Here is a 21021-nt window from a genome sequence, read left to right as displayed (position 1 = left end):
ACTGTTGGGGAGTGAAGTCAGTGCAGGCACATGCTCAACAAATAATCAAGGGGGAAAGGGCAAAAAAAATCACAAATAGAGCTCTTCTTGCCAAAAATGAAACTTTGACTGTTACCCACTTAAGTCAGTCACTAAATTATTAGAATTTCAAATGTGAAGGAAAAGGCTTTTGGAAGAAAAGTCTTCAGGAACCTACAATTTCGATTTTTACCTGAGGAAATTAGTTCTGGAAAGGACCATGCACACCTGCATGATAAAAACACACTAGTAAAAGGCACATCTCTGCTACGGGTGCTCACAAGGTGACCCTGGGTCAGTCACACACTCTCAGCTAAACTATCCCCCCCAAGGTTGCTGTAAGGATAAAATAAAGAAGTGGAGAATGTTATGCAAACTAAAAACCCATTTAAGAGTGTGGAGGAATATAATGTTGTAAGCCACCCACTGGGGAGAAAAATAAATGAAATAAATTCCAATTTTCCCCCCTCCTCCCCTCTCTCACATATATTTAGCAAAGAAAGCGTGAAGATCTGAAATTTTTGTCTAAGGGCAAGAGATAAATCAATCAGAATGGTAACAAAGGCTCTATAATACTATCACAGGTATCTTGATTTTCATTATTCTCAAAACCATACAATGTAAGAAAACAACTACCCATCATTTTGCAGCATCAGAATTTTATGCAAACTAAACCCATTTAAGAGTGTGTAAGAATATTCACAAGTGAATAGAAAGCCAAATTCCCAAGTACCCTATTATATTAATAATACTTGTAATATGATCTAGCTGTAAAAAACAGAACATCTCTTTAACTTTTGTAGTCCGTAAATCAGAAGTACAATGACTGGTTACTAATACGGAAAATACTTGCCTGCATATTTTTCAGTGTATCAATCGTTTCCACCTGAGGCATTAGTTTGACAAGCTGTCCTTCCCATGTGCTCCAGCTGTCGTCTCCTTCATGATCTTTATCACTGTATTTAGTCATCAGCAAGAAGGGTTCGCCTGCAACTTCATCCGAGTCTTTTGAACAGTCTTTTCCTGCAGCGGCATTAAGCAGTTGCAAGATAATAGACTTCTCTCCTGAAAGACTTTCTTGCACAAAGATCTGTACATTTTCAAGCCCAGGGATTTGTACCTGCAGAAAAATATATGGCTCAAGTTATCAGCACCTAGAAATGTGCTAATATTCACCCTTGAAATTCTTCAGAGGAAAATGACATTTTTCTTGGAGCACAAAATGCCACCCATGGAAAAAAGAACAGTACAAATGGAATATTTTTTTCCCAATTGGGGGAAGGCATCCCCTCCAGCAACACTGAGATCGTGCACTGAGACAGAAGACAGTCTCCCAAGAACCAGGCAGTCAGAAAGCTCATGCTGCTTTGACACTGAGGCTGTACTGGCCTTGGAGATACATTCTCTTCTGTTCAAGCCTGCACAATACATGAGTACCAACTCTTATTCATGCACATGCATGCTGCCTCTCACATGCACAGAGGGAATGCCTTTTAAACTTCAGCAGTGAAGTCACAGATCATGCTACCAAACTGCTTTTGTTGTTGTTGTTGTTCAGTCGCACAGTCGCGTCCGACTCTTTGCGACCCTATGGACCACATCACGCCAGGCCCTCCTGTCTTCCATCCTGCTCTGGAGTTTGCTTAATTTCATGTCCGTTGCTTTGATAACACTGTCTAACCATCTCATCCTTTGCCGTCCAAACTGCACGTACACTAATTTCTTTCCCAACATTGCACAGGCTAAGTCCCATTCCTTGAAAGCTACTGAGCAAGGACAACGGGCACACCTAAAGCAAATCACTATTCGCATGATTGCTTAGTGGCTTTGGCTCATTTTGTTTTCCCACAGTTCAGATTTTTGAGAGGAGACAAAGAACTCTTTAGGTTAACCTAAAGTTTGACATCTTTTCTTTAAACAGCACACAGCCACATTTCATCACAAATTCCATATAGGGGGCTGCTGTGCACGCCCTGCAATGCAAAAGCTAGTAATAGTTCTCAAGGAGGTGTTAATCTGTGTTTGGGGTATACCACTTCAGGCTCCAAATACGGGATGACATGGCTGAATATGCTTCCTTCAAGGGTGAAAATAACTTAAATTTCGTAGTGGTACCATCTCTTTTGCGGGGCTAAAAGCACAAGATGGGAGTTGCCACTTTGGCCACTTTCTTACTGGTACTCTCTACCAGCCCACACAGGTTTACTTTCACCCTTAGCCTCCACAAAGAAGAATACTATTAATGTAGTAAACTGGCACAGGAGTTTTCCATGTATAGTGAACTCTTAATATGGAGCAGCATTCACCCATATAAGCCCCAATCTGCAGTTTGAAGTGGTACAATCCATATGAAACAGGCGCTGTAACAAAACCTACTGCAGGACAAACCACTTGTCATATATCTGGTCTACTTCTGCCTTTAATCATTTAAGATTAAGCCTTTAGACTGATTTTACCTTCATATACTGTTGTGTTTTCAGGGCACCGAGGATCTCACGCACTGAAGCAGACAATGTGAACTCTGCTGCTATTTCAAGGTCCTAACAATAACAAGATGAGAGAAAGACTTTTTTATTTGGTTGCACTGTTAAGATTGTCAAGACAGCTGAATTCTGATGATATTTAGAACCCCTTTCAATTTTTACCTTCCTTAACCTCTTGGCAAAGCCAAGAGCCTTGGAGGCTCTTTCTCTAGCTTCATGAAACAGCTCTTTCAGTGCCCGGCTGATCTCTATAACAGACCTCCTATAAAAATGGAACAGAATTCAGTTATTTGAATAGTTTATTTTTTAAAAATGTTGGAAAATATATACAGAAAACAAGCTAAAAATGAACCCAGGACAGGTAAAATGCCCCATCTTTCACAGAAACACAAAATATCAGAGAAATAATATATAATTATCATGCCTCATAAATGTCACTGAAAGATAATTGAAACAAACCTTTACTCCTTTGTGTCAAGCATAAAACCTTCTCAATAATTTAAAGAATCATTAATATTAGAGTATTTTAAATAGCAAGACATACACAAATTGATTTAGGCAAATGTGTTACTGCTTTCGACAACGTTAGAAGCATTAGAAAAAGCACCAATCTCAAGATACGGCTAATTCCTAAATAATATGCACTGGACAAGTACAGCATGTATGCAGTGCTGTTAAAATGCAAAATCATGAGCTACAACATGTCTCCTCCTTGCAGATTATATTCCAGGAGTCAAACATTTCATAGATTATCTGATGTTATTAATCAAATCAAATACTACTACAGAGCTGCAGCAGAGTGGCCATGGCCCAGGTCATCTAGGATGCTTTTACCATGCATTTCTTTCTTCGTTATTAATTCAATTGTATTATATAGTGGACATGTACACAGCTGCAGTTCAGAAGCTGTGGTCATCCAAGCCATTTACTCTTCATCATGGTAAATTTGGGGGCACAATGACTTGGCAGCCTTGCCTACTCTGTGTTACATTTCTGTGTATTAAAGTGCAGGAAGTGAGACAAAGCCAGGTATCTTCACACACATAAAAGCTGTCTTGACAGAATGGAAGAAATACTCCTGCCAGAGAGATTGCAAAGTCCATGCTAGTCCAGCAGCAGCCTCTAGTTTAGATGCAAATCACCAGGTATGGAGGAGGGACTAGTACTTCAAGGGCTACATCCATATATCATCTCTGATATTTTCGTTTTGCATTGTTTCTCTAACACTATAATCCTACTCCTATTGCATTATTTATGGGATACTTTATGTTGTCTGAATACGCTATTTATATGGTGTGATCTGCCTTGAGTAGCAGTGAGAAAAACTGGCTATGAAGTTAAATTTGAAAAATTCACACTCTACCACCAGCTTTTTTGTTCTGGCAAAACAAGTAACTAGAATCCACCACTGCAGGATTTTTAAAACTCATAATTCTACCTTTAAAATGAATAACAGCACAAATACCTCCTACCAAGAAATTTTTAAAAAGTAATATCACATTACCAATTTAAGACAATTATATTCTAAGATAAATCTGCATAAGAATAGCAGCAATAGAATGTAATACCAGAATAGTTTTCCAGCTTGAGCTTCACCTCCTCTTATGTAAGGAGTTATTTCTTTGGTGAAATTCCATTCTTCTTCCAAGAGATTTTTCAAACTATGAGATGCTTGAGGTAACTGCTGTAGCATTTGGATCCAGCTTCGCATATAATCAAAGTAAACCTTGAAATAGGAAGGCAAGCAATTTATACAATTGTTTTACATTAGACCCACAAAATGCCAGAAAGTCTGCCTATAATATGATAGTGCTTTTAGGCGCAGCTTAAAAACAGAAGAAATTGGTTAGGCACAGCCCCTGCCCTTCCTCAGACAAGGTTATCAGCCCCGTATGTACACAATTCCATTCAGGACACAGCCACAGAAAGCAAACAAACGCTGAGGCCCCAAAAGAAAAGTAATTGCAGGAATACTCCCTCCTCTCTGCTCAGAAAAGTCCTTCCAGGTGACAGACTGTGAATTAATCTGACTCTTAGCTGTATCAGGGGATCATAACTTTTGTTAATCAAAAGCTACAGTTATGAGAAAATTTGTACCCTATATTTGGTATTATCTTTCACCTATCTGTTAATTTTATAGAGGGGATCCAATCCAAATGTACCCATGGTGAGATCCCCTTGCTTAGAGTGGTATTTTACAGCTAGATATTAAGCATCATTCAGAAGCAAGTACCACTGAGTTCAATGGGACTTACATCTTGGTAATTATTCCTAGGGCAGTCATAGTGACTTTTCCAAGATACTGTAACCAAAAATATACACATTCTGTGAACCAATGACAGTTTTGTTGACTGAAATAATCCATGTTTTGAGTAAACCATCTTTTAGCATAGTGGCAGAAACTGGCCATCTGTCAATGAAGGCTAGAAATCAAAATTGAACTGAGATTCTGCAGATTCTACTTAGTGATCGCAGCATGGGAATCCCCCATTATAATGCCATACAGCTAAAAAAGAAAAGAGAAAAATGTTACAGGCTAGAGAAATTGTTAACTAACAAGGGTAAAATAAAAATGATTATAATATCAAAATCAGAGGAATTGAACCACTATGAGATATTGCTACATACCATTAACATCTTATGCAGGTCTTCCTCGAAAGAATCAATGTTGAGGTTGTTCTTCTGTAAATCATCTAACACCTCGCGTAACATAAACTGATAATATTGCTTCATTAGCAGGCCACCTTTCAGAACCTCTTTACACTCTCTCACTAGCTGCAAGAGAACAATCCATAACAGCAATCAATTTGGTGTTTTGCAACGTTTACCCATTGATTTTAATGGATTCTGTGGTAGTCTAGGACAGAGGCATCAAACTCATCTGTTACAAGGGCCAGATCTGACACAAATGTCATTTTATCGGGCCAGGCCAAGTATGCCAAAACATGTAATGACAGGTACTGGAGATATAAACTTTATAAATGACACAGGCAAACCCAATTAACGATATTATTATTTACTCAAAATAAAAACATGCCTAAAACATTAGTACTTTTGCTGTATTTCCTTAAAGTATCTCCCAGATGCCCACCTTCCCACTTCCACCGCCCATTACTCATTAAGACTGGGACAGTATATAGGGACATAATGCACAGCCTCAGTCATCTGGCAATAAAGGTAATGACTAGTTGCTTGTGGGCTGGATAAGAGCTCTGGATGGGCTGGTTCTGGCCCATGGGACATATGTTTGACACTCCTGGTCTAGAATCTCAAAGCCTGCTCATTTTAAAAGATCATGCAACACATGAAATACTATGGTGGTGAAGCTGGCTGTACCGAGCTGATTAATATATACAAGAGGGGAGAACTCTCCCACACTATTTCATCATTCCCTTCCTTGAACCCCCCCCATATCCACTCCCATCTTCCTGCCTCCTTCCCACCTACCAGCCAACCTACATTTACCAGCCCTCCTGCTAGCTTTTCCCCATGAAAACTATGTCCCCGTTGTGTGGTGCCTGCTGAGTGAGACTCATTTGTGGTGTTAGAACCTGCAAGGACTTGAGGAGGGCACCTCACTTTCTCCTGCATTGCCTCTCCATACTTTTTCCTCATTCCTTACTCCTAGCAACTCCCATATCCTCACATTTCCCTGCCTCCTCTCTTTCAGACCCACACACAATCTACCTTTTATCTGCTTCTTATATATTTACTTCATTTATATCCTACCTTTCTCTACAATGGACACCCAATACAGTTTAAAATATTCTCCACCCATTCATTTCATCCTCACAAGAATCCTGTAAGGCAGGTTAAGCTGAGAATATGTAACTGGCCCCACTGTCACCCAGTTAGTTTCCCACAGCAGAATGGGGATTCAAGGTCCCAGTCTGTAACTCCAATCACGACATCACACTGCCTTTATTGAGGTGGTTGTTGCACATCAATAGCAAGCAGCCAGGCCTGGATGAGTCAAGCAATTTGTGCGATATCAAGCTGTCTACGGTTGCTACTAGGGATGTGCATTTGGGTTTACCCAAGACAAAAAAATACCTGGAAAACACTATTGGTATTTTTCTGGTATATTTCAGCTTTCCAAATGTATCTGAGATTTTTGGGAGAACCAAAAAACAAAAAAATCCCCAAAAGAATCCCGGATATATTTGGGGATTACTGGCAAAACCCGGCTGCCTAGCAGAGCCCTAGGCAAATCTGTGGGAAGAACTCTTCCCCACAGGATGGCTCCTCGGTTGGCTCTATTGAGCAGTCAGGTCTAAACCGGGCTGCCTAACAGAGCCCCAGCCGAGCCTGCGGGGACAGGATTGGGTGGGCTCTGTTGGGCAGTCCGGTCTAAACCAGGCTGCCCAGGAAAGCCTGTGGAAGAGTTCTCCCCATAGGATCAGCGCCTGGGTGGGTTCTGCTGCAGTCTGGTCTAAACTAGGCCGCCCAGCAGAGTCCGAGCAGAGGCTATGGGGAGAGCTCTCCCAAAACAATCGGCTTCTTCAAGCTCTTTTGGACAGTCCGGGTTAAAGGGACCACCCAAAAGAGCCCTAGCTGAGCTGCCTTTCAGCTGGTTTTAGTGGCTTTTCCGCTGCTTTTCCCCCCTTCCATGTCTATTGTACCCGGAAAAAATTGTGATTTCCAAAAAATCCCAGATCCAAATATTTTAACAGTATTGGGATCAGGGTTTTTTTTTGGGAATCTCAAAATTTTTCAGGTCCAATAGACCTGAACTGAAAAATACAGAGAAAATAAGAACTGCACACCCCTAGTTGCTACCAGGCTGGCGGCAATCAATTCTCTCCTAAAGGCCAAACAGCCCTCTGCCCTGCCTTTTACTGACAGAAACCAAGCAGATATCAAGCCTGGAATGCTGACCAAACTGTTGTGATCACCTAACAACAGCCCCTCAGGGCCTCTGTTTATTAAAGCTACAGGTGCTCTGTTTATAGTTTTTGGGTGCGTGTTTTTAACCACCCAATGTATTTTTAATTTTTTTAAAAAAGATTTCAGCTTATTCTGCAAACCTGGTGCAATTTTCAGGTTTGTTGAAAGGCTGGTCTTTGGCTCTTCATGCATCTAGTCTCCAGGTTTAAGAATCCTCAGATTTAGCCAACTTGCCTACTAGTATACAGATGATTTCTACAAATTGTTTCTTCTGCCAAGCATTTTGCAAGGCTTCTCTCATTCATCTTCACAACAATCCTAAAATATGGGGTCATGTTTAATGGAAACTGAAAGAACAATGACTGGTGCTAGAAACTGAGCCCAACTAGCCCAGGCGCAAATCCCATAGACTATCCAATAGCCTATAGGCTATTGTGCTTTTTAAAAAACTAAAACAAAACAACCTTGTACAAGGCCTTCCTTCACATTTTATCTCACTGAACTCTAGGAATTGTGGGTAAAGAGGGATTCTGCTTTGTTCTTTAAATGAAACAGATCATTGGATACTTACTGTGAAGGGTTCATCTCCACTGAGGAAAGGAGGACATCTTGGTGGGTGATTCCCACCCTCCAATCAGGGATGCAAGAACAAAGTCTTCCACTTCCTGTCCCCTTGTGGGAGTCACCCAACTCTCTAGTTCTGGTAACTCTGAAAAGCAGTCAACAATCTCCTAAACTAAGAAATAATTAACACTCTTGAACTATAACCAGGAGAATAATTAGTAACAGTAAGAATGGAAAAGTGACCTTGCAGAGTAGAAGAGTGAAGAATGATGATAACTTCAGGAGGCACAAGAGGTCCTCCTTTCCTCAAAGGAGAAGGACCCTTCACAGTAGGTATCCAATAGTCCATTCCCCCTCTGAGACGGAGGACATCTTGGTGGGACCTTCCAAAGCAGTGTCACTATTCTCTGGGTGGGTCATTATGTTCTGTGTCCAAAATACGTTGAAGCACTCTTCTGCCAAATACTGCATCTGTCAAGTCATATATGTTCATCTTGTAATGTCTAAAGAAGGGTGATATTGTTGACCAAGTGGCTGTCTTGCAGACCTCTTCAACTGTAGCATGGCTAGTAAAGGCTGTGTTGGTTGCAGCACTTCAAACTGAATGGGTTGGTATGGGTAACTTTTGTACTTTGTAGGCTTCGATAATGCAAGCCTTAAGAGTGCTGCCGATGGCTGATCTTGCCATCTTTAGACCTTTATTAGGGGGAGAGACTGAAATCAATAATGATTCAGTTTTCCTAATATGTTCCGTCCCACCACTGAATGCCTTTAGTGTGCATAGCACATCCAATGTATGCCATAACCTTTCTTTACGGTGAATGGGGTGTGGGCAGAAAGAAGGAAGTCAAATCTCCTGGGATCGATGAAGTCTAATTCACCTTTGGTTTGAAACTAGGGTCTGTCCTCATGACCACTTTGTGTTTGTGGAAGATGTAGAGCTCAGGGTTACTGACAAGTTCAGACACCCTCCTTGCTGATGTGACTGCTGTGAGGAACAGGGTTTTCATCCTCAGCCATTTCAGAGGAATCCCTTTGATGGGTTCGAAGGGATACTTCGTGAGAGCTAACAGCATGATATGCAATCTCCATGTCAGGAATCTATGCACTTGTAGTTGGTCTTTTAAGGCTGCACTCTTAAGAAAACATTGAATATGTGGGTATCTGGATACGCTCAATTTCTGGAATTGAGATAGTAACATCGTCATACCTGACATCTTAGTGTTGAAGCTTTGAGCGCTTCTGCATGACCATCTTGTAGGAAAGAATAGATTTAATCCTTGGTTTCAATGGATCAACACTTTTCCTTCTGCACCACTTAAGAAAGGCCTTCCAAGACGTGTTATAACTTCTATTAACGGAATGTCTTATACAAGCTAGCAAGGTGTTACTTCCACTGAATAGCCAAGTCTTAAGAAGTTGTTCTACTCAATCCCCAGGTGGCTAAATGATGCAACTCTGGATGGGGATGCCAAACCAGGCTTTGCTGAAGCATGTCTGGAGCTATTGGGAGTGTAAGTGGTGGATGGATATATAGTTCCTAGAGGGTGGAGAACCACGGTTGCCAAGGCCAATATGGTGCTACTACAATGATTTCTGCCTTCTGTTCCTTGATCTTCCTAATCAGTTTTGGAAGAACCAGTGGGTGGGAAAGGGAACAGAAGACCACTTGGGTCACTGGGATGTCAAGGCGTCAGTTGCTTCAGCTGCAGGATGGTAAAATCTGGTGAAGAAGTGGCCCACTTGATAATTGGTTGGTGATGCAAAGAGGTCCACCTGAGAAAGACCAAAGTGTACAGTGATCAGTTGAAACAGGTCCTTCTTCAGGGACCATTCCCCTTCCTGAATGGTCTACCAGCTGAGCCAAACTGCCTGAGTATTCATCGACCCCTTTATCTGCCCTGCCTTAATCAATGCCACATTGTTCTCTGCCCACATCAGGATTTTGATAGCTTCCTTGTGAAGCATTAAAGATCTGGACCCTCCCTGTTTGTTGAGATTGGTCTTGGCAGATATGTTGTCTGTTCTGATCAAGATGTGTTGTCCAAATACTCGTGAGCTGAAGTGTAGTAGGGCTAAATGAATCGCCCACAGTTCCAGGAAGTTGATGGGAATGCTCGTCTTGCTGACAAACCATTAACCCCATACTGGTGAGTCTTCTAATATTGCTTCCCACCCAGACAGACTGGCATCCATGAAGATCTGCTTCACCACCAGAGTGCTATCTTTCCTTGTAAGAGATTGGAAGTTCTTGTCCCTCAGGAAAGTACCCTGATTGCCAAGTCTTCCTTGTTAATTATTTGTGACTAGAAAGGTCTCAGGAGCTGTTGTAGAGGTCTGGTGTTGAGCCGCCCCCACTGTACAGCACCAATGCTTGAAATCAGTAGACCCGTCAGGTTTGCAAGTGTCATCAGAGAAACTTGCTCTTTATGGCAGCTTGTGCCATCTCCCTCATTTTTTTGCCTTTGTCTCAGTTAAAAAGAGGCAATTGCATGTTGTGTCCAGGATGACAACCCGAGTGCTCTAACCTTTGTGTTGGCTGCAGAGAACTTTTTTGAAGATCGAGCAGGAACCCATAGTCTTGGAGGCATCGGGTGACTGTTGATATGTCTAGGTGCAACTTGATTGGGGAACTTGACCTGATCAGCAAGTCATCAAGATAAGGATGACTATGAATCCCTTACTCCCTTAACTTTACAATGGGGTTGATCAAGATCTTTATGATGACCCTTGGCGCCATGGAGAGGCCAGGAAAGATGAGGTACTCCACTGGCTGCAGTGCCTCTGTGATGGACCTCAGTGTCTCCATACAGAAGTGTCTCAGTATGATGAACTTGTTAAGATACTTCAAGCCTTGGTATGGCGATCAGCTTGCCAGGCCCTGAGCCATAGGGTTCTGGCTGCTGCAGATGCCATAGACCTGGAGGAAAAAATTATGGAATCCAATGTAGCATCTACAGTGAATGAGGTGGCTTTGAGCACTCTGTTGGTTCCCTCCACCAAGCAATGACTGCTGGCCAGGATAAGTTGGAGAAGTTTTCTGGTCCAGACAACAGCTGATCTTGAGAGTATTAATGGCTTCATGTGCCTTTCTTAGGGCAAAGTCAGCCTTCTTCTCCATACTATCTCTAATTGTGCCTTTGCCATCTTCAGCTAAAAGCCCAGGTGACTGTAGAGATGCTACCGGAGCATCCATAAGTGAGACTGCAAGAACTGATTGGTAAAAGAAGTCTCGCCCATTCAGCCTTTAGCTGCTTCTCAAAAAAATTGCACTAGATCTACAGAAGAATTCTTTGTTCCCTTTGGGTCTGCCCTTGGCCTCTGGTGTGGAGGAACCTGGCTGTTCTCCTAGGGCATTCTCTTGCACCTCTACTGCTGCCATGGTCTTGGTTAAGAGGTAATGATAGCTCTCAGACTTAAGAAATCTTATTGACTATTCTGGAATTTCTATTTCCTTCTCTTCCTCATCTGAAAGAAATTCCCCTTCTTTCCTTTCCTCAGTTTCACTGTCTGAATAAGTGTCTGTGTCCCACTGAGAGTTAATTTACTTTTTATGATGTAATCATCTTTCCTAGCTGCCTTAGTGGGCCAGCTAGATCCCCCTGTGGAAGGATGAGTTCCTTCAATATCTCTTAGCCTGGAATGGGAAGGACTGGTTAAAGGGCTAGAGCAGGGATGTCAAACTCATTTGTTATGAGGGCTGAATCTGACATAAATGAGACCTTGTTGGGCCGAACCATGTGTGTCCTAAAATGTAATGCCAGGTAGCAGAGATATAAACTTTATAAAGGACACAAACACAAAGGGTTTTTTTTAACTTAAAATAAAAACATGCTTAAAACATTAGCAGTCTTGCAATATTTTGTTTATTTAACAGTGTCTGATAACTGACACCTCTTGCTCTGAATTATTGCATCAAAATGTCTGTGCTGTTGCAATCTTGAGTATGCTGTTCAGGTGTGTATCTGTAAGCTGCAAACCTACAATGACACAGCAGCAGCAGAACTGGAAGAAGCAGCAGAAGACAGCCAGTTCCACTGCGGGCCTGATAGAAGCCCTCTGGGGGCCTGATCTGGCCCTCAGGCCACATCCTTTACACCCCGGGCTAGAGTGAGATCTATGCCTGTTATCTCCACCCTGGCAGGAACTGGGAATCTCCTCCCTCAAAGTCTGTTTAAGTAAGGCTATAAATTCAGGGGAAGGCATGGACGGTGGTCCTGATCTTTGCGCATTACTCATGAGCAGGCTTCGATCATTTCCTGATACTTGCGAGTTACTCACAAGCAGACCCAGATAGGTGTCTGATGTTTGTGTGTTACTCATGAGCATACCCAAAGTGTTGTCGGATGTGGACCCCGCTTGCCACTGCTCCTTGTTCAGAAGGACAGTTTTGGAACTTTTCTCTGGATCCTGCAATCTCTGCCTGGCTTATGGATGTGGGAAACACCACTCTGCGTCCTCCTCCCAGTCAGTTGGCAAGTTGGTCACCAGTGACAGGCTCAGACATGGCCACTGTGGGAGCTGCAGATATGGAGGAATGGTGCCTCTTTTTGGCATGCTTTTAGTTCTCTGCCTTCTTCTTCTTCCCAGGTCTGACTGACAAGCTGGCTCCTGGTCGATCTGCCATGGTCGCGTTGGCTTTGGAGCCAGGACTGGCTGTGAGAGGGGCTTCCAGCTCTCCTTTGGAGAGGAAGCCATTGCTGCTTTCCAGAGTCTCAATTTCTAGAGCGTTCAGATACATGTTCTGTGAAGGCAGGTGAGTGGGGAGGTGAGGAACTAGCTGCCGCAGCAGAAGGTCGCACCCCTGCTGGAGGCTTGAAATCCTTCTCATTCTCTTTGTGGAGACAAAAGAGAGAAAGGAACTGAAGAGTTTAGAAGAATTTAGATGGAAGTGAAAGTTAAGAAAAACAGAGATCTAGAGAAGTAAAACAAGTAAAGAGTGGGGAAAATAGTAGAATAGGTGAGACAGCTCCTGTTCTAAACTGCTCTCCCTGTCGAGGCAGAAAAGGGACTGGAGAGTTGGGTAACTCCCACCAAGGAGACAGGAAGTGGAAGACTTTATTCCTGCCTCCCAGATTGGAGGGTGGGAATCACCCACCAAGATGTCCTCCATCTTAGAGGGAGAAGCTGTGTGGACAAAATTTAAGAAGAAGCAGATGGCACACTAGCTTCTCAGAAGCCATCTGTGGCCTATAAACCAGAAGCAGAAGAGTAATAACACAGTAAAGTGTACAGAACATAGTAAAGTGGCCCTGTGCATAATTTAGACTGGGCCCTTCTAGACAGGGAAGTCTTTCCTTGCTTTATTGTATTATAATTCAATTAAACAGGATGAGATGAGAGAACTAAAATCTCATTAAACAGATATGACTTAGGCTATATATGTTTTGCTATCTAATGTAATTCTTTGCCAGCTTTGTAACATATATGACCATTACTTACTATTCACAGTATCCTCAGTAATTATATTAATTTAATTCCTACCAGAAATGAAAATGACAGCATATTGTTCTTCTAAAAAGGTTTATCATTGAAGGCGGTTTGGGAGAAGAGACACATGATGTAATTATTAATGCTGGTAAACCCCCCATCATTAGAAAATTCTTTGCAAGGTGTTAAAATTATCCATAGATAACACCTTCTTTAACAAGTTCTAATTATCTGCACTTAAGACATCTGGATACAATCTTAACTACTAAGAACAGATGAGAATGCCAATAAAACACATTAGACAAACCTGCTTAATACTCAAGAGAGATGGCTCTCCAGCAGGCTGCTGTTCCAACCTTAATTTGAGACACTCATGGATGACATTGAGAAGGACACGGCAAAGAACTAGAAATGCAGGTTCAAAAGATGGTAAATCCATTGATTTCAGCTCTTCCCATGACACAGTACTGCATTTTTGATCTGAAGAAGACGGAGAATTTGACAACTGCACGTAATCTGAACATAAAATGGGATCAGGGTACTCTGAAAACTGTAACAAGAAAGAGACACAATAAAATAAGCAACGTCTGATTTAAACTGCCCGATATTTAAGAAAAGCTTATTGGAAAGTCAGCCAGGTAAGTCAACTTCCTAGGACACCTGCTGTTTTATGACTGAGGCCATAATCCACAGAATCATACAACCATCTCTGCATTCTCAGCAGGGCATTTAGGTTTCCTCCAAACATCATTAACCCACACCGTATACTGTCCCCTTTTTCTATTAATCTACATGGTTCTACTGAGATCAATATTTTAAAGCTTACTATTAAACTGAATTCTAAATAAAATACTGTAAGTAACTAAGAGATGTGAACAAAGCTCCCTTCTGCCTTTCATATCCTACTCCAGACGCTGAGCTGCAGACCGGAAGGTCTGTAGGCTTGGCAGTTCGAGACCCTAGCGCCGCATGACAGAGTGAGCTCCTGTCTCTGGCCCCAGCTCCTGCCAACCTAGCAGTTTGAAAGCAAGAAACTGCAAGTAGATAAATAAGTACCACTTCGGTGGGAAAGTAACACCATTCTGTGTGCCTCGGCGTTTAGTCATGCCAGCCACATGACCATGGAAGCATCTTTGGATAGAGCTGGCTCTTCGGCTTGGAAATGGAGAGGAGCACCGCCCCCCAGAGTCGGATTCAACTAGCTTTCAAGCAAGGGAAACCTCTACCTTTTAAACATAAACATTTTGACAAAGTTTTCCCTCTCTTCTTTTTGGTGTTAGATAATTTAAACACAATGAACACAGAATGACCTGATGAAGTGCAATTAAGCTACTCCAAAATGTTAAATATATTGACAACTATCCTATGATCCTATTACACCAGCCAAAGAGCCATAGAACTAAATCCCCTATGCTGAAACGTCTTGACGATACCCCACCATCAGGAACTGTGCTATTTAGAACCCTTACAGATACTTCTTCTGAAAACGCAAGCACCAGAGAGGAATTTGAATCCATCAGTCTCCAATGGCTTAACATAGGAATGTACATGGTAAATAGGCAAATAAGCTTCCACCAGGCACTGGAGAAGGCAACAGGGAGAAACAATCTCCTTCCTGGCTAAGAACTAGGCACTTTACGGGAACCACTGCTAAAGCAGAACAAGCACTTGACCCTTCTTGCCTTGCAGGATCACAGTCTGGATATATGAAGCAGCATGAACAGAAACGATAGCAAACTCCCTATACCATTTCCCTAAGTCAACTGCTAGGAGGGATAGAGATGAGGCATGGGAACTCGAAGAGTACCTAGGTGGTGCCATAATCACCTTTGCTTATTCGCTACCACTTAATAAGCCTAGATTCTATGTACTGCAGATGTTGACCAAATGTGCATCCAATTGTTCTTCTTTGGTGTTGTCCCTGCTTGCAGAAAAGGCTTCTTTCCCTCTCTGCAGCACTGTTCCTCCAATGGCACTTGACCCATTGTTTGGGGAAGCCATGTGTTTTCCTTTGGGATTCCTCTCCCAGGTGATATACAGAGGTGAACTGTATGGGATGCTTGCTGGCCTTCCTTTTGGTGTATTGTCTTGTCAAAACAGTAGCTCTTGGCAGTATGTATGGCATATGGAAATTTGAACCCCCTGCTTGCAAGGATCCTTGGAATATTTTTTTAAAAAAGGATCCTTGGAATATGACAGCTATGGGGCTTCCACTGCAAATACCACAATAGTTCTTGCACCTGAGGGCACTATGCTGTTATCCACTCTGGTGTGTGTTTGGGGAGAGGTACGTGGTGACATCACATTGATGCACTGGCATCACTGTATATGGACTGGCTCCTCTGATTCATGGCTAACATGGAGGTCACATCAACCAATCATGTTGGCATACCAGGCATATATTGCTATGGGCTTTAGTGCTGCTGCTATGCTCTGTTCCTTTAAAATATATCATTTGGTATTCAGATTACCAATTAAATTATGCTGACATTATGCCAGTTTTGCAGGCATGGATCATAAGATTGCTCAGCAAATGTCTTAACTTTCACATGTGGTAGCAAAAAATCACGTGGCTGCAAAAATCTTTTTGTTGTTGTTTTATATATCACTAGCACATTTTTGACATTTTGGGCACTAACATATACAGTGCAAACCAAAGTTTCACCCTTCTAAGTCTAGTGAAGTCAGTTGTCTTTGGAAGGCTGTAGCTACTTCAGAACAGAGAACCAGATTGGAGGAACAAATATACAATGAAGTAACCAGTTCAAAAAATTTAATTTCCTTATACTAACTGTGGTTATATTTCTTGTGTGTCCAGTTAGATGGCAGGCATTGGGGGGGATGGACACTTGTAGAAAGGTTAGACTACTGCTTTTGTTTTTTTTAAAAAACAATATAATACGAATGAAAAGGTGAAAACTTAGCTGCATTAGAATTGTCATTCAAATACTGTTTTATATAAAAATACAATTTGCTTCCATCCCAATCCCAGATACAAACCAGTTAATTTGAAAATTGGTTCCAGTCAGAATCTCAATCTTTCTTAAACCCTGCTATTCACATCCACACCCCAGTTTCCAAAATACAATAATGCGGATTTCTTGACAACCCATGTAATTTCATTTCCTGTACTAGATATGATTCTTCACAGAAAGATCAGGAAAAACTCTGTCACTGGAATTATCACATTATTGTTGGACAGCTAAAACTCAAGCCCTAACAGTAATACTAATTTTATTTCACATTTTATGAATCTGAACTGCAGAAAAACTGCTTAGATATTAAGAGAAATGTTCTCATTGTGAGATCATTTTGCCAATGGAGAAAGTTACACAGGACGACAGCCATGTTCCATAAGAAGTTGTAGTAAGAGTTCAGGAACAATAAACACTACCTCAAAGCATAAGGGAGGACTTGGAATTCTCTCCAATGACACAATCCTACTGTTTTATGATTTTAAAATCAATCTGAAACCACTCTTGTAAAAAGTTTAAAAAGCAACCTGATAACACAGTCACAATGAGGCATCATACCCATATTTTTATACACAACACATACACATTTTACTATCAGTGCTGGCCCTAGGTTCAGGTACCTAAGCCACTCCCCATGACACAGGGAGGCAGGATGAAGGCACCTGCCCTCTTTCCCACCACAGTGAAAGGCTGCCACCACTACTGGCTCTCTGCCCCACCACAGTCAGGCAAAGTAAGAAGGAAGAGGGCTGGGGCCAGGCCCACCCTGCCCCCAGTGGAGGGAAACAAGAAGGGGGCTGGCTCCACACTGGTGCAGACCTTGATGCCACAGGCAGCTGGGCAGGGGGAGAAGGAACCTGGCAGGGTTGGTTGGTGCCCCTTCACCACTAGCACCCTGGGCAATTGCCAAGGGCTGCCTAATGGATAAGCCACTCATTTACTGTAATCATGCGCTACAATCATGCACCCCTGTTTACTATAATCATGCACAGTTTATTGTTTAAAACTAATGTTTTATCAAAGAAGTAACTGACATTTATCACAAAGTCAGAAATCGTCTCTTGGATATCAAATGTCCAGAAAGCACATTTGTATAGGCATCTTCCCTCATGAGGAATATGTATATTCTAGAGTAGTTAGATGTTCACAGAAGAGAGGAAATGAATGGGGATGGAAAAGGAATTATCAGATTCCGTAATTAGTTTGTGCCAAGCTATATTACAAAACCCATACACCGAATTCTCAAAACTGGTCACGTTCTAGGTATATGTCTGTTTCAGCTCTATTTTGTTGAGTTCCATGAAGACATTGGCTCTAGGGGTGTGCAAAAAAAAAAAATTGGCCCGATTCGATTTGGCCGAATCGGGCAGAATCAATTTCAGCCGGCAGAAAGACTCCTGCATGTCAATTTCAGCAGTACCAGCCCATTCGGGAGTCTTTCGGCCAGCCGAATGTCAATTTAAATGTAATAATAAAATTTCGGCCCCATTATATCCTATGTTGTTCCTGTTGGTCTTTTGGGGTTTCTGTGTGGCACTGTGGCATGCTTGCACTGCCACAATGCCACTTGTTCTGGAGTGTGCCACTTGTTCTCAATTTCGACAGTACCAGCCCATTCGGGAGTCTTTCGGCCAGCCGAATCTCAATTAAAATGTCATAATATCCTATGTTGTTCCTGTTGGTCTTTGTTGTTCCTGTTGGTCATGTGGCACTGTGGCATGCTTGCTCTGCCACAGTGCCACTTGTTCTGGAGTGTGCCACTTGTTCTCATGGCAAACAAGCACTTTCCAAGACAGTTCACTTCCCCTGAGATTCTCTGGGAGAGTCTGACTGCTGGGTGCTGCCTGCTTGCCTGCCTTAAGTGCTGCTGGCTGGGTTTCCCCATTGGAAACAATGGAGGGAATGGGGGTAACCTGTTTGGGTGTCCATAGAATTGGGCCCACTGGTCCAATTGCTTTGGAACTTGGGGGTTTATGTGGGGATAGGCTCCTGAAGCTACCCTGAAAATTTGGAGCCTCTCCCTCAAACCCTTCCCCCCCCCCCAGAGCCACTAACAGCACCATGGGCAAAAAGTAACTTTTCCCCCACCATAGAGAACAATGGAGGGGATGGGGGGCAGCCTGGGGGCCCATAAAATTGGACCCCCTGGTCCAGTATTCTTGAAACCTGGTAGGTATCTTGGTCAGAGGTTCCTGCAGCTACCCTGCAAGTTTGGCGCATCTCTTTCTTGGTCAGAGGTTCCAGCAGCTACCCTGCAAGTTTGGCGCATCTCCCTCAAACCCCCTCCCTTCCAGCCTCCAGAATATATCCTATGTTTTTGCCATTGACTTCAATGGCCCATAGGATATAATGGGGCTGAATTGCCGCCGAATTTCGGTGGCAATTCGGCAGCAAGCCAATTCAGATCAGAGAATCTGAATCGGCCTGCAGCAGCCCGAAAGGGGCCCGAACGGTTCAGGCCCGAACGCACATCTCTAATTGGCTCCCCCACACAGAATTTGTGCATACTGGAAATTCAATTGGGTAGAGAAGGGAGTACCTTACTGTATTTTTATATGCAATACTATGCTACAGCACTCAAGAAAGATGGCTGGTTAATTGGGTATATAATGACACATCAACCATATATGCACAATAAGAACCATCCTTGAAAAACATGCAAGAATGGAGAAACTGTTAATTAAAAGCCTCTTACCAACAAACATGAGCCACCCAGGAAAACCTACCTCCAACTGCTGATCATTCTTTATCAATGCCATTCGAGCCCTTTGCAAGGAACCATGCATTAACTTGTGCAGTCTTAAAATTAGCTTTCGCAAGCCCATTTGTTTCAGTGCTTTATCTACAAATGGTCTATAAATAGAGGTCAAACAGTGTCTGCTGCAGCCTGCCTCACCACTGCACTCCATAACAACCCAGCCAGTTGAGTCATCCTCAGATTCAAGCCTGTCAAGTTTCCTCGACAAATGGTCTTGTGCCCGAAAGTCAAAATTTGGCTTATTGGTAAAATTATTCTGGATGGCTTGTCTGAGTTCCTCCACATTCTCTTCAGAGATTTGTTCTTCATCTTCACTTTCCTCTGTGCATGTCCCCGAGGTTTCCCTATCATCCTCTGGATCATTGTCCCTGAATGAGCGTGGAGAAGGGATTTCAAACACTGGCCAGCCAATGTCAGAGAGATCCTTGATCCCCAAAACAGTCCCCATAATCCTTAACTTCTGGTTTAAGTCTTTTGTAATATTTAACCAGAGACAGAGTGCCTGCACCCTGTCCTGAAAATCCTTTGCAGCATACTTTTCATAATCACTTTGAAGGGCCTTCAGAGATGGATAAAGTGCTTCTACATATTCTAGCAGCTCCATTATCCGCTTTACCTGCTCAAACGACACTCGCTGGTGATGGAGGTGTTCATGGTAGCTTGCATAGCTCACAGCACTTGCACCGTGGGCTGCTTTACACTGTCCTCCTGATGTACCATTAAGACTAGCTCTATTCCCTACACAGGAGAGGTTCCCATAGTTCACCTTGAAAGTAAGAATTTCATTGACAATATCTGGGATGGCTTGGCGGGCTGTATATAAATAGAAGTCTTGGTCATTAATACTCCGGCCTGCATGCCAAGCCTGAAGCTCAAGCCAGATTAGTTCATTGGATCGGTTTAACTCAACAGCGGAGGTGCTTTCCTGCCCTTTCTGTTCCTTGTCCTTTTTCTTGGAAACTGAGGTAAGCTTTAACAAAAGCCGTAGGGTTTCAAAGAACTTTAAACGGTCTGCAGGGTAATCAGTACGAGAAGTCTGACGTGTGGTTTTGGCTATAGGCACAGGTACAGATACTGGAGGCTTCGCATTGCTGCAGCCAAGGCTGAGGTAAGGCTTATTGAGATCAACATCTGGAATCGGTTTTTTTGGCAAGGACCCACCAACCGAGTCCAACATGAATGAGCACTGTACATTTTTCTTGTGATCCCGTTCTGTTGTCCTTAGGGTGGCTCGGGTCTTTTTCCCCTGCTTATAGCTGTGCTCTTCTGTGTTCTCCGTGGTTTTGATGTTGTCCTTGTTAGACAGCTGGTTTGATGAGGTCATCTTCTCTGAAAAATAATTTTTAAAAAATGAGAGTTTGTTTCCACCAGAACTCTTTTATTTACTGTTTTAATCACACTACCTTTATCTCTTTTATTCATATAAACTTACAGTTCTAAATGTGACATATAAATTCCTGCCACATGTGTTCCTCTGTACACATATTTCTGTGTATCTGTTCAATTATGCATAGGACTCAAAAGTCGACAAATTTTAGAACATAAAATGCAGTATTCAAATATTTTGCCCAGTCTCTTCACCAATGTATTTTAGCTCTGGTTTTAACTGTTTTAATGCTTTTTGGAGGTTGGTCTAACGGTTTTAAAATGTAATTTTATTTTGTATGTTTACATTTGTTAACTGCCTTGGTGTCCCTTATGAGGGCAGAAAAGCTGTTTATAAATTTTGTAAAGAAATATTAAAACATTATGTGAACTGGTTACAGCACAGACAATCAAAGTAACTGTCACACTGAGAGTGCCCAATTTAAAATATATTTATAAAATTTTATTCACAAAGGTGCCACCTGTCAAACCGGCCCATCTGTTAATTGATAGCTCTATGATATTGCTGTTAAAAATGTTA

At 42.3% G+C, this 21021-nt stretch overlaps 1 protein-coding gene across 1 annotated transcript in view; it reads right to left on the bottom strand.

Annotated features, from left to right (window-relative positions):
• MAP3K4 (mitogen-activated protein kinase kinase kinase 4) overlaps positions 1-21021 on the bottom strand; it is a 94879-nt gene that overhangs the window by 28513 nt on the left and 45345 nt on the right. The window contains exons 3-9 of the mRNA XM_015414653.1: positions 19084-20444; positions 13690-13932; positions 5130-5276; positions 4070-4227; positions 2664-2763; positions 2475-2558; positions 872-1138 (exon numbers count right to left, since the gene is read on the bottom strand). Coding sequence (XP_015270139.1) covers positions 872-1138; positions 2475-2558; positions 2664-2763; positions 4070-4227; positions 5130-5276; positions 13690-13932; positions 19084-20444 — 2360 coding nt within the window. The remainder of the gene's footprint in view (positions 1-871; positions 1139-2474; positions 2559-2663; positions 2764-4069; positions 4228-5129; positions 5277-13689; positions 13933-19083; positions 20445-21021) is intronic.

The sequence above is a fragment of the Gekko japonicus genome, unplaced genomic scaffold, assembly GCF_001447785.1.
Source record: "Gekko japonicus isolate JY-2015 unplaced genomic scaffold, Gekko_japonicus_V1.1 scaffold993, whole genome shotgun sequence".
Taxonomy (NCBI): domain Eukaryota; kingdom Metazoa; phylum Chordata; class Lepidosauria; order Squamata; family Gekkonidae; genus Gekko; species Gekko japonicus.
Note: the sequence above shows the minus strand (reverse complement) of the source record. Positions and strands in the feature narration are given on the sequence as shown.